Source organism: Python bivittatus, unplaced genomic scaffold (genome assembly GCF_059951505.1).
Source record: "Python bivittatus isolate LINGU-HERP-01145 unplaced genomic scaffold, Pbiv_v1 ctg000610_np1212, whole genome shotgun sequence".
Classification (NCBI taxonomy): Eukaryota; Metazoa; Chordata; class Lepidosauria; order Squamata; family Pythonidae; genus Python; species Python bivittatus.
The window spans coordinates 32627127-32640510 of NW_028277088.1; the positions used below are offsets into that span (position 1 = coordinate 32627127).

The 13384-nt window shown below is 42.2% G+C and overlaps 1 protein-coding gene across 1 annotated transcript; it reads right to left on the reverse strand.

The window, feature by feature from the left end:
- Positions 1-269: 269 nt before the first annotated feature.
- Positions 270-6103, reverse strand: HOXA4 (homeobox A4). The gene is made up of 2 exons (XM_007434016.4): positions 2589-6103; positions 270-2117 (listed from the first exon to the last, which is right to left on the reverse strand). The coding sequence occupies exons 1-2, from the start codon at positions 3214-3216 to the stop codon at positions 1786-1788; spliced, it is 960 nt and encodes a 319-aa protein (XP_007434078.2). The 5' UTR covers positions 3217-6103; the 3' UTR covers positions 270-1785.
- Between the last annotated feature and the right edge of the window lie 7281 nt (positions 6104-13384).

Consider the following 13384-nt stretch of genomic DNA (forward strand, 5'->3'; position numbering starts at 1 on the left):
TTAAGTTTAATTACACCATATATATTTGCCACCCATCAGAAGACTCTTGTTCTAGATGCCAATAAAGGCCCTAATGTGTTTTGCTACTTAGAATAAGACCTCAAATTATCTTTAAGCTAGAGATTTTTCATATGTGCCCATTGCACAATCAAACCATTCAAAGGATCAGCTGTAAAACTGTTATATCAAGACCATCTTCCTGGCTCCACGGCCTTTTTCTCCTTCTCTCTCTCTCTCTGCATTATTTAGCATCAAGGATTCCGGTTTATTATAGTCCCCAAGAAATGGTGTGTTATTAAAACTGGAAGAAAAGTTGCTACACTAACAAATGAACAAAGGAAGATTCAGTTGCAATATGGTGTAAAGCATGCTAGTGTAATGATAAGAATAGTAATAATATTAATCATTCCCTCCAGTGTATTGAATCAGTTATACAGTCTGCATAGAGCAAGAAATAGTGATATACGCAGCACGAAAGATGAAGCCTCTGAACAATGGAAAAAGATTGGTTTTTGCATGATGGGTGAGTAACTATAGGTGTCATAAACTCAGTTGCCTACTTAAGAAGATAGGTGCCACAAGTTGCGTACCTTACAGACAGCCTACTTAACCCGTCATCCCCACCATAGTCCAGTGTATTTCAACAGGACTTGCTTCTACCTTCTTGGGCTCATAGGGGCCTAAGGCTTAGGTGCTGTATGAAAACCAGGACCCTGGAAATCAGCATGACTTAAAGAAGTAAATAATCTGATTTGGATTGGGGTGTTGATCCCAAATAATACTATTCATGATACTATTCGACTGTAATACTAAGACTTGGCCTTTACCAGCTAATGGCAAACCCTATCTCGGTGTGTGTACATTAGACACTGCAATACATCTACATGTTTAAATAAAAGGCAGCTACAGCATATCAACCAAAGTCCAGATCTTGGCAAATGCACACTTCTGGCAATGTGTCTAGTGCTTTTAATTTTATTTGTGTACAGAATATTCTTTATTAACAGCACTGGACATTATATTTATATATTTATATATATATACACACACACACACATACACACACACATCACACTTTCACAAATGCGTACATACAGAATTCACATATTGTTCATAGACTTGGACTGTGACATGACATGAATATAGGCTGAGCTTTTATAGCAATATTGGTGCATTTTTCTTAAAAAGAATAATAAATGCAACATTAGGGAGACTAACATGTCACAAGTGGAGCAAGAACTACACTTAAAAAAAATATTACTCTTGGTACATGGAAAACACCTTCTGTCAGCCAGTTAGGGATGAGGCTAGTTGGCCGCTGAGTGTCCCCCTCCCCTAATTTCCAAATGACTTCAGTGAAATCAAACCAGTTTACTTCTGCCTCTATCCAAGAGTCCTGGAACAAGCATTCCACAAAACAACACAAGCCTAGGATTTACACATGTCTCACAAAGTCACTTATCAACATTCTGTTGCCTTGAAACATCTATACAAATGATGATTTTTAAGCATTGGGTCCATCCACACCTCATTATATGGTGCAGGCATCTTCCATAAATAAAAAAAAAAAAAGAACATGGAGGGCAAAAGAAGGACATATTTACAGAGGATCAACACTGTCCAGAGCTTATATACTTTTTGGTTTGAACACACGTGCTCTTTTCCCACGGATTTTTGTTCTGCTGTTTCCCCCACTCAATACAATTGCTTCGTCCCCCGGCCAAAAGGAAAAAGAGGCGAGAATAGGCGGGGGTGGTGGTGTCCCTCCCTGTGTGAGTCGGGCCATCATAGTGAAGCTGAGTTTGAGGTGGCCCTGCTCCTGGGGGGCGGTGGGTGATGCTGGGCTGGAGCTTTGGTGGGCTGGTGGAGACCAGAAGGGTTGGAGGAGCGCATCTTGGTGTTGGGCAGTTTGTGGTCCTTCTTCCACTTCATCCTCCTGTTCTGAAACCAGATCTTGACCTGCCGCTCGGAGAGACACAGTGTGTGCGCGATTTCGATGCGTCGCCTCCTGGTCAGGTAGCGGTTAAAATGGAACTCCTTCTCCAGCTCCAGGACTTGTTGTCTCGTGTAGGCAGTCCGAGACCTTTTGGGCTCCCCTCCATTGTAACTGGGGTTGACTGAGCGTCCGCACATGCAGGCATAGGCGCGCATACCCAGATGCACAAAAGAAGAAGGCAAGGGAATGTTATCATTATTGTATCATAAATTCAACACTGGGCTCCTTGTTAAAATGGGAAGAAAAGGTTTCACAGGCTCTTGGCAAGAGGGGACAATTGGGGATCAATAGAAATGGTGCTGGGGCGTTTGGATTCAAGGAAAGCTTCAAAGACATACAGCCCAGAGCCACTGCCAGGGCTATTAAATTTATGGGGGCCATAATTACTGCCCTAACAGTTTGGCGTCTCGTAAATCTCTCGCTCAAGGGCCCCGCATACAAAAGGGGTTCTCACTGTTCCTTTCTTTCCGGGTGTCGCTTTACAACTAGGAAATGCGCCATCCCGCGCGCACCAGAATCCGAGTCCAGCCCTAGCCCAGCCTCCTGGACCTCGTCGCGCACTCTGTCCCCAGTCCCCCTGGAGCCAACTCACCCGTGCTCACGTGGATCTTCTTCATCCAGGGGTACACCACCGGCTCCTTCCCTTTGAGGCCGGGCGTGCTCTTGTCGGGCAAAAGGGGGCAGCTGGGACTCCCCCCGGAAGCTGCCCCCAGAGCTGCTTCGCAGGGATGCTGCTGGGGCTGAGGCGGTGGGCCGTGGCCTTGGAGCAGGGGCTGGGGGGCCACCTGATGGCCCTTCCGGGCAGGAGCTGAAGAAGCCGGCGGCAGCGGCGCGGAAGGGGGCGGCGAGGCTCTAGGAGCGGGCTGCTCCTGCCCCGGAGGGGCGCTGAGGCTGCCGTAGCTATAAGGCGACTCGGGGTAGTGAGAGGGCTGCGCGGGGTACCGCGCCTCGGGGGGCGGCGGGGGCGGCGGCGGCTGGTATCCCGGCTCTCTGCTCGGCCGCTGGTAGAAATCGGGAAGAGGCTGGCGCAGGTGCTGCTGCTGTTGTTGTTTCTGCTGTTGCTGGGGATGATGGTGGTGGGGGTGGGGGTGATGATGGGAGTGAGGATGGTGGTAGTTGTTCACGCCGCCGCCGCCGCCGCCGAGCTGTGAGTATTCTTCGCAAGGAGGGAACTTGGGTTCGATGTAGTTGGAGTTTATCAAAAACGAACTCATGGTCATTAATTTGTGAAGTGCAAAAATACTAATTTTTCTCGCGTTGTCGTTTTTCTGGTCTCGAGGAGGCCCCTCCCCTCCTCCCCCTTCCTTCCTTCCCTCCTTCCCTCCCTCCTCCTCCTCTTCTCTCCCCCCCCTCCCGCCGCTGTTGTCAAGCTCCCGCCGCCAAAGTTTGGGCCTCCCCCCACCCTCTCGAATTCCCACCCCAAAAGCTCGAAGCACACGCGCGAGCTCGGATGCACACACACACGCACGTACACAGACACACACCGCTGCCACCCCCACCACCTGACCGGCAGGGCCAATTGCTATGCGGGTGGCAGAGCCCGGATCAGGAAATGGAAGGAAGATTTGCCGAGGAAGTCCAGGATGGGCCTGTGTGCCTTTTCCCCACACAGGGAAGAAGGAATCCAGTCCGACTTTCTCCGGTAAAACGAGGAAGGAAGGAAGGAAGGAAGGAAGGAAGGAAGGAAGGAAGGAAGGAAGGAAGGAAGGAAGGAAGGAAGGAAGGAAGGACCCCCTAATTTGGCGTTCCTGGTTCTCCCCCCCAAAACAATAACATCTGTATTTAAGTTTTAAGAGGGTATAGAATGAGGGTCGCCTGAGAAGGATTCTACAAATGCCAGCCGCCAAGAGTTTTGTAGCTTCTGAAAGATGGCCTAATTTATTAGCTCAGGAGCTTTTCCTGAATGCAGTTCACTAGATCACAAATCGGTTGGCCTTCAAGGTTCCACAACGTTCCTTGTGGAAACCCGAGCAATAATCTCTAGAATGCCTGTTTCCTGTTTTTATAATTTTTAAGGAGAAATACAAAGAGGAATTCCACCAACTAAGAATTGGCTTGGAGATTTCAAGCTGTGTATCTGATCAAGAGAAAGGAACCAGAGGTGATCTATATTCTAGATTTATTTTTCTTGTATACACGGCTACGATCTGAGTATGTGAAGAGAGAGAGATGGGTGGATTTTGGCTATTAGTGCAAAATTCGTTCTGCAGAAGTTGGTTTTCCAGGAGGCACAAACTGTGTGAGCAAAGCAGTAGGACTGAGTATCATGACAGGAGCGCAAAGATTTTCCCTTGTATTTTCTCTCCATTTCCCCTGCCCCGTTTTTGAAAGGGCAGCCAAGTCAGCTAAAGATCAGAAACTTGCGTGTGCTTCTGAAACAAAGAATATCTTACAGAGCATGGTGTATTCAGTGAATTTTGGAATATTAATGAAGAATAAGGAATGGTAGCAGAGCAATCAATGAATTCATTTGATCCTAAGAAACAAAGGCCAACTAATTGCAAGGAGCTATTTGTTTACTTCAGATTCTTCTCCAGAGCTTTCAGATATGCTCTTTTTAACGTAATTTAGTTATTTTAAAAACCAGACACCCCTTGGCAAATCTGGAATGTCAGATCATTACCTAGGGGCGCGGATATGAAATGAACACTAATAGACAAAAATAAACAGAAATCCAATGAATTTGAGGATCAGTTAAGAAGGATGAAGTCATATCAACATTCCTGCAAGAATTAATAAAGAAGCATAGAAATTCAAGAGATTACCAGAAACCCTGCTTTCCTTGAAGCCCAGATGACTTTCCAAATCTCCAAACCATATCTCCGTATCTTAAAGAAAAGCTGAATGCCTTGTCACCTTTCACAAATATCAAAAACTATTGCCTTCAGATGAGATAAATAATTTTTATCTCTGCTATCACTGCTGAAAATGGATCCCTTAACAAAACAGGAATATGGAAACTGAGATGTTTTAAATCTGTTTAACACACACATAAGCAGAGAGAGAGGCCTTCTTCCTTTTTCATTACAACAGGGAACCAACCCTATGGCCATTTCCTTGAAAATAAATCATAGTGAACTCCATAGGAGCTTCTCATGAATAGACAGGTATAGGATTATTCTGCAAAAAGCATACCGTTAAAAAGCAGCATTTTAAGATTATCCCATAGATAAACGTGTGCTCTACCCTTTTCTCTACCTTCCAGTTTGACATTGTTTTAATCAGATTTCTTAATCTGTAGAACGCGAGTGGCCAGAGTCACTCCGGTTATTTCGCTACAAATGTGGATTGCTGTGATTATATTGTTAATCTTCCACGATCTATATGTGGATAAGGATAACGATTGCTTCTAAATTAAAATCTTGTAACCAGATCTCTTGAGGCGGGTGGGGGGAGCTGTGCGTGTCCCAGCGTTACTCTTCTATTAAGATTTTTATAATGATGATGATGATGATGATGATGATGATGATGATAATTTCTTTGCTGTTTTGGCTACCACCCACCGCCCTTTCCCCATTGCCCCTTTTCTTTAATGCGCTAGCTCTGACCTATAAAATCAATGCCCAGGTTTCCAGCTAATACCAGAAATATGCCCTCTCTATTAATGGGCACAGCAGTTTCCCTTTATCATCTCCAGTAGACTTTCTATGAAGCGCTTTCTCTGGCATGCGCTATCGGTGGAAAGCAATCAGATGTCATCTCCTTGGGGCAGGCCGTAAAACACTTGCAGGCAACACGGGAGACCCAACCGCTGGATCCCACAGAGAAGTGTTTTGTTTTGTTTTTTAATCCAACCGCCTCCACTCTTGTTTTATGGTTTAAATAGGGGTGGGGGAGGAAGTGTGGACGTTGCCACCCGAGGTGGGGTTCAATATTTTATCGGTACAAACAGCGACAAGCGCTTGGGATGAGTTGACTTGCTAAGGCCCCGTTTGTGGCTCAACCTGGAACGCAGCAAGTCTGCAGTTGCAATCAGCGCCTCTAAACAGTAGCGGTTTCTCCTGAAAGAAAAGCCCCCCTTGGATCTGAGGGCGACAAGAACTATCGGAAAACCGCGTCTCCTTCAATAATAACAACAACAACGCATGGGAAGCAGGTACCTTCTTTCCATCTGCTGGTGTGACCTGGCGAGAACGTCCCAGGGGCTGCTTAAGAGTAGCGCTCCTGATTCTCTTCTTTGCACTGCCTTCCACTTCGGTGCCTCCTTTTGCTCAGCGCCACAGAAATGAAGACGATTCTGCTCTGCGGCCGTAAATCTCCAAGGTGACCAAAGCCGATCAGCCGCCGCCTGGTTTTCAGGCGATTCTCTCAGGCTCCAGAGATGGGCCTGTTCCTCGTCTTGGCGGTTTCCCTATCATAAACAAGAGCCGGGCCAAGACCACCGAGGATTATCTCTCCTGCGGCCGTTCGCACGCCCCCCCCCCACCTAATGCGTGCAGAGATTTATGGCTCCGCTCCACAGCCACGCACGCTGAACCCAGAAACCTGGCCTAGCCAGCACTGACTACCTTCTTTCCCAGCAACACACACGCGCGCGCACTCTTTTGGGGAGGGGGCAAGATTCAACTGACAGGAGGGCGCACCACACCTCCGGATCAAAAGTTCTAGCTGTGGCTGGGGTGGGGTGAGAGAAAATCCACCGAAATTAAAGTGGAAACGAATAAAGCTATAGGGGTCTTTCCCAACATCCGATCTAGGAGGAGCGAAATTGCAGATTTATCTTCCTTTGCTGGTCGCTGCCTCGAGAAGGAAGATCGTATCTGAGGCAAAAAAGTACGTGCGTGCGTGTGTGTATTGTGTGTGCATGTGTGTATGTAGGTAAAATAAACGTTTTGTCTTGCCCCACGTGCCTGGAAGAGAAGACGAGAGGAAGAGATGGCTAAGGAGGGGCGACGAACTGAACTGGGTGGGGGAAGCGACGCCCGGCACTCTGATTTGATGCGTTTTGAATATATTTAACGCAGCTTTCCTTTCTTCAATGCAACCCTGCCCCAAGTTTCAAAGTGACCGAAAAGTGACACCGGGCGCATTTTGTTTCTTATTAATCTTACACATTGACAGTCTTTGTTAAATAACAAGGCGTGCCCTTCACCAAGCGACATTTTCATATTTGTTAGACGCGTTGACCTGAAGTTCACCTCGGCCTTGGACTTAGTTTTTTCACGAGGTCTTTGAGGGTGTCTTTTTAAAAAAAAGGGGGGGTGAAGCTGGTTGGGGGGTGAGGCTTTGATCAAATCTTTTACTCCTAAATGGGGAAAACCCCTGAATGCTTCTATGAGAAAAATGTAAATTTTATGAAACGTGGGGACTGACTATATTTGCCCTTTGCTTTCTAGAATTAAAAAAGCCCATTAAAAGGAATTGATGAGAATGCCCAAGTTTTTCTGAAGCTCAGCATCACGCGGTTGGGTTTTGACACTGGAAGAGATGCTAGCTGAACATTTTAGGTATCTATGAATTTTCATCAAAAGCGTTTGACTGTTTCTGGTCTTTGTACTCTCTTAGCGGTTATTCTTATAGAGGAATATGGTGTTGAAAATTCAGAGAAAAAGAAAGGAAAGGGTACAGCAGAATTGTCTTTAACAGCTGGAAAGATTGAGAGTCAGGTTATCTTACTTCACCAGTGAGTTTGTGCTGAGCTCCAGGTGGAAATAACAGGGTGTGTGTGTGTTTATATGCGTTATACACACAAGCACACAATCTCTATCTTGCTCTAAATCCATCCAAAGTAGCTAAAAAATAAAAAGCTTTTAAAAATTATTTTCTTTCCAAAATATCATTTTTTAATTTGAAAAAGAATGCTGAAAACTCCTGAAAACATCAGCGTGTATTTGAAAAACTCCTTTTTCTCCGACACTTAAGCTGCTTGCCTTCAAATTCCACCTTAATGAAAGTCAGAGAAACCAGAGCAATGGGACAAGTGGAGAAGAGAGGGGAAAGGCAGGTTTCTCTTTGCCAGCTTTTACAAAGCTCTAATTCATCAAGATAACATTTTTTTAAAGAAAAGAAATAGTCCAAAGACATCTACCACTTTCTGCAGGTAGAAAAATTATATTCAGCTCATGGAGCCCAATATTTTTTTCTTTTTTCTTGAGAAATTATATTCAGCTCATATTCTGCCTTGCAGTTTTATGTTAGGCAACATTCCCATATATACTTATCTGGGAGTAAGGCCATTAAACCCAAAATATTACGAGCAAACACGACAATCAGGTTTGGGGGAGGGTTCCTCCTTAATTTCATATCTAACTCAGGTATGTTTTTAACAGTGTTTTCTGAGGATTATCTTCCCCTAAATTCAAGTTATGGAAGAGGGAGAATATTTTGTCTTTTAGAAGAATTTCTAAGAAAAATACACCAAAAAGAAATCAAAACAGATTGCCAAATTTCTAGAAACTCAACACCTCTGTCAACTTCTGCCTTTTAACTTAAACAGTTTATATTGACAGGGTAAACTTTTTGCTGTACTTGTATAGTGAACACATGGATATATTTTGTTAAAAAACTATTTTCTTCCATTAGATCGGTCTTTTTATGATCTTTCTGTGATGGCCTCTATACGGAGCAACCTTTTCCAATTCCAAAACAAACCACCACGTAAAGTTCAGCTCTACCCCTTTGCTCAGAAGTAAGCTATTCGTAGTAAGAATTCAAGGGAGCCACTCCTCAGGCAATAGGTACAGATAGTGCCTTCTCAATCTGAAAACAGGCATCTGTGGTTGTTCACCTATCTTATAGGCAACATATATAAAGCAGAAAATCTTTCGCAAAAATCTGGTAATCAACAAATCAAAGAGCAATTGTGCTAAAAATAACCCTATTTTAGCAGATTAAATAAATCCTTCCAATCATCCTTCTCTGTTCCTTGGAAGAAGAAGGAAATTATTATCTAAATGTGATACTAGATAAAAGAGTTTCACTGAAGGGATATATACACACAAATACATGTACGTATTACATGGATGCTCAAAGTGATGGAAATATATTTTCTGACTTATTAAAAATAGGATTATACAATTGCTGCTTCAAGAGCAAACTGCACACATTATTCCAGATGTTCCACTCCAAAAATTCAGTTATTACTGGACTGAACAAGCTTTGTCTTGTTCACTATACCTTGTTTTCTGGGTATACTGAGACACAGAAAATGTATCACAATCTCCCCACTTTGCCGGACCCCTTTACGTATTCATATGCACCATGCTTCCTTTCTCGAAAAGAGAGGTAAGAGGACAGTTGGAAATGAAGAGTTCTCAAAGGAACAGCTGTATCAGTCCATTACAGCAAAAAACTCAGGTAAAGGCAGCTTTCCCTAACATGGCACCCTATAAATGCATTTGGACACTTATGGCAACTGTACCTCAAAATTTCTGGAGGACACAAATTAGGGAAAGCTGTAATCAAGACTCAGGTATACAAATGACAGAAGGAGCTTTCATAGGCTGCAATTCTCTTCATGGAGGTCGCAACTCTGAATCATTAAAATCAGTGGAAATTCTCTTGATGAATTGGTTAGCATTCGCACTGCCCTCTGAAAGGTATTTCTATTGGTGTATGTGGGCTCCCATGCATTTGTGCAGAATAATTGAGCTATGTGTGTCTAAGCATCATGTTCACCTGATTCAGGGAAAGTCTGTGCTTGATAATGCAAGATGAAATACAATGTGTATTCCTCTCTGAAAAGAGGAATTTTCTATCCTTCCCTCCGTAATTGAGGTCATTCAACCACTAGAGTTCAGCTGGAGTCCATACTGTGATACACACTTAACTCAAAGCTATTTTATCTTTTGTGTTGATAGTCAAGATCTTGGCTATAACATTGACATCAAACTCTGTCTGGGCTCATGACTAAGAGCAGTGCAAGATGTAAACTTTTGACCCTCAACTCTTTGACCTGGAGTAGTTACGCCCTAATCACAAAGATATACAAAAGCAATGCAGCTTCTATCTCCTTAAAGGGGGATTAAGCTCTTGTTTGATTCCACAGCCTTCCTTTTCCCATTAGGCTTTCCCAAGAATTTAGAGGAATATGGTGTTCTCAAAAAGAAGAAAAAGAAGTCTTTAAAAAAAGTCTATCATTGTAAGCAAAACCTAAAATCACTTTGCAAAGCCCATTCACCACCGCTGAAGAAAGCAGACTAAACTGAAAGGAGCTATGTGGTTTCTGTGACAGGTGGGTAAATTCTGGCTCTGAAATAGACTTGTCCAGTTGTATAATATTAAGATCTTGGTTGTTTTACCATGTCTTTTTAAAAATAGTGATGTTACCAACAACACATTGAAGAACTGATCCAGTGGATTTGTGAAACCTTGCCCAAGGAAAAGCAAATTGACTATGAACTTGGTCTAAAGCGAGCTCTGCTGGTGAGTCCCAGAGTGTGCAGATTTATCTTCCTTTCTGCATTTACTTAACCTGGCAATGAACTGCAAGAGCTGCCATTTATTATCCAGAGACAGATTTCACCTCGAGCAAGGATTGTTTCACAAAACTGCAATAATTACCCAATAACCTTCATAACAAATATTATTATTGAAAAGCCATTGTGGAAGATGGGGGAACAGGATGAGAGGAGCAGATTCCGTGGGTTCTGAAGAGACAACCTTTTCCAAAATACAGTATGATGTCTTTTTCTTTGTAATTATATAGCATTGACTGCCTCTATCTAAGCAACAAAGATGTACCCTTGCTCCCAGAAAAATCCTGTGTAAGAGAAATACTGGAAAGTAAGGTAGATACTTGGATTTTAGAGAATCCAAAGAAGAGGTCTTCAGACATAAAAGTATACGTGGCCAGAGTTAATAGGAAACTGCAAAGTTGAATTATATCTCTCAGAAACAGCCTTGTTCTTTCAAGGGGAGAGGAAGTTAGAAGTGAGGAAGAAGACAAGTAAGAAGATCTGATCCAAGAGTTCTAATTGCTGTTCTTCTCAATATTAAGTTGTTCAATAGAAACAGGAGAAAATATCAGCAATTTCTCTTTCATTTGCATAATGGTGTTAATAATTTTGCCACAAAGCTTTGAATGGAAGGGGCATGCTGATCCAATGTCATGTGAATTTCAAAAGCCATCTTTATGCTTTCAATACAATGAAGCTCCACAGTTACCTTGCTAAAGTCAAAAACCCTTACTTGAGCTGATAAAATTGGTCTTTCTAATGTCCATAAATAGCTGCTGGTAAGGTGAAGGAAAAGAAAGTACATGTATTAACAGAAGAAACTACAGCAATAAGGGCAGTTATTGTCATCCCAGATATTTATTTTTTAACAAAATACATAAGCTTCTTAATTTTTACATTTGGGTTATTCTATTTTGGAGTAATAAGTGTTTTGAGTGGATGAATGCCTTTTGGCCTGTTTATTCAACCCGCTGCTCTGATATGAAATGAGAGAAACATAGACTAAAAAAAAAAAATCATAATTTTTTTGCGGGGGGGAAGTTTTCTGCTCCTGCACATGTTGAGATACCCCCCTCAGCATTAGGTGGATTGGATAATTTAGTTCTCTTTATTGTGATCTGTAGGCTAGTATGCACAATTACTTGAGAGTAAATCCCATTTAATTTAAGAGTGTGTACTTCTAAGTAGAAAAGCATAGGGTCACTGATTTGTAGACACGTTTGATAGAGCTGTGTGTGTTTCCCTGCTCTTTCTGTGAAATCCGTCTGGTCATCCAGCCATCTTTCCACTGAGCACTGGCTAAGTGGTTGGGTAGTTCAGGAAATAGGCAGATATGGAAAAAGAAACATGGGCAAGAAACAAACTGACCAACGTTTAGTCTTCCAATCATGGAATTATGTTCCCTAACTGTAAATAGTCTTAAGGATGACTACCATATTCGGTTCTAAGACCAAATGTGTAAGGAGTTTCTTCTTCATATGTGTGGGAGTAAGCATAACAATCTTAAAACAAACCCAAGGCAAAAGAATCAGGCTATTCTCCCCTGGCCTCAGTTGGCTTAAACATCATTTCTCCCGTGTTTTTAAAACGGGGAAGCTCAGCAAAACTTTAATGCGGCACATTTAAATTGAAGTAAATAATGCACTATGGCTGGAGTAACATTTTATCTTGGAGACCTATCCCCTTGGCATCTAGGACTTTCGCTTTTGAATGTATAGGAATTTATCAGTAGCCCTGCAGAGAGCAATACCATTCAGAACAGATAAAACTAGCTTTCTTTGTAACTGGGTTTGTGGACTTATATTTTAGCTTTTGCACTAGTTAAACCTGTGTGTCTTTCCCATTTTAATTTTTCTTAAGAAAACAAGCAGGGTACAAAGGTAAAATAATAGATTCCCCCCCCCCATTCTAATTCTTCCTATATATTATTGAAAAGTCAGCATATCCTTATTAAATTAATTATGGAAGCCAGACAAATATCACTGCATAAAATGGAAAATAAATTACATTACATTCTATGCCACTAATTCTACCTCATATGTGTGAAGACAGATCACATACATGCACACACAACTTATATGACTCTGGATACATGTATTAATCATTAGAGTCACCCTAAAAATGATAGAAGTTTCCAGGTCTTCAAATATTATTTATTCATGCCTCCGCAAAGAGTTTCTGTCTCTTTCTAAACAGCAACCAGAATAGAGTAAGCTTTAATTATATTGCCAGACACAATTGAGATTTTAAGACTGATGCAAACTGCTTTTAATTTTGTATAATGTGCAGAAAGAAATTAAAACATAGAGAAGAAAATAAAACCCCATTTAATATTTTAATTGAAAGAAATTCTAATAGTCTAGTGTGATCTATACACTGGCCAAAAGCTGAACTATTATTTAAGCAAGAGTTTGGGAAGGGAATCTCTGAAAATCTCAAGTAATCCTTAGGCTGCTTTAGTACAGAAATCAGCTGATTCATAAGGTAGATAGTCTCTATCTCCCTCTCCTTAAACACACCGATCCTTACTTATTTGCAAAATCATTCATTTTGTTTTGTCTTAAACAGCTACTACTATCTCCCCATCCGTTGCTTTCCTGTATTTCTAAGAGTACGAATGTTCAGGTTCTGATGATATGATGCTGTAGAAGGCAGGCAGGCAGGCAGGGGAAAGTTAAAAAAAAAAAGTCCTTTCATGCTTTCTTTCAACCCTGGAAATTCAAAGACTTAGATCTAAATCCGGCCATAAACTTTATTGCTGAGTAATCACACTCTAGTGAGAAGTGTCTGCTTAAATAAAAAAAGGATGTTGAAATAAACAGGCAGCTGGCGGCCTACCCCTACAATTGCCAGCCAGTAAAAAAGAGAGAGAAAGAGAACAGAGAAAGAAGAGAAAAGTAGCTAGCTATATAAATGGGCTTGTTTATTATGTCCTATAAACCTAGACAGTCTTCAGTAATTTCCAGCGGTATAGTAGTATGCAGAATCTAAA

Excerpts from the sequence above, each read along its gene's own strand:
- HOXA4 (XM_007434016.4), bottom strand. The coding sequence starts at position 3,216 with ATGACCATGAGTTCGTTTTTGATAAACTCCAACTACATCGAACCCAAG. Across the intron at positions 2,118-2,588 it reads GAAGATCCACGTGAGCACGG|TCAACCCCAGTTACAATGGA; the intron begins GTGAGTTGGCTC and ends GCGGACGCTCAG.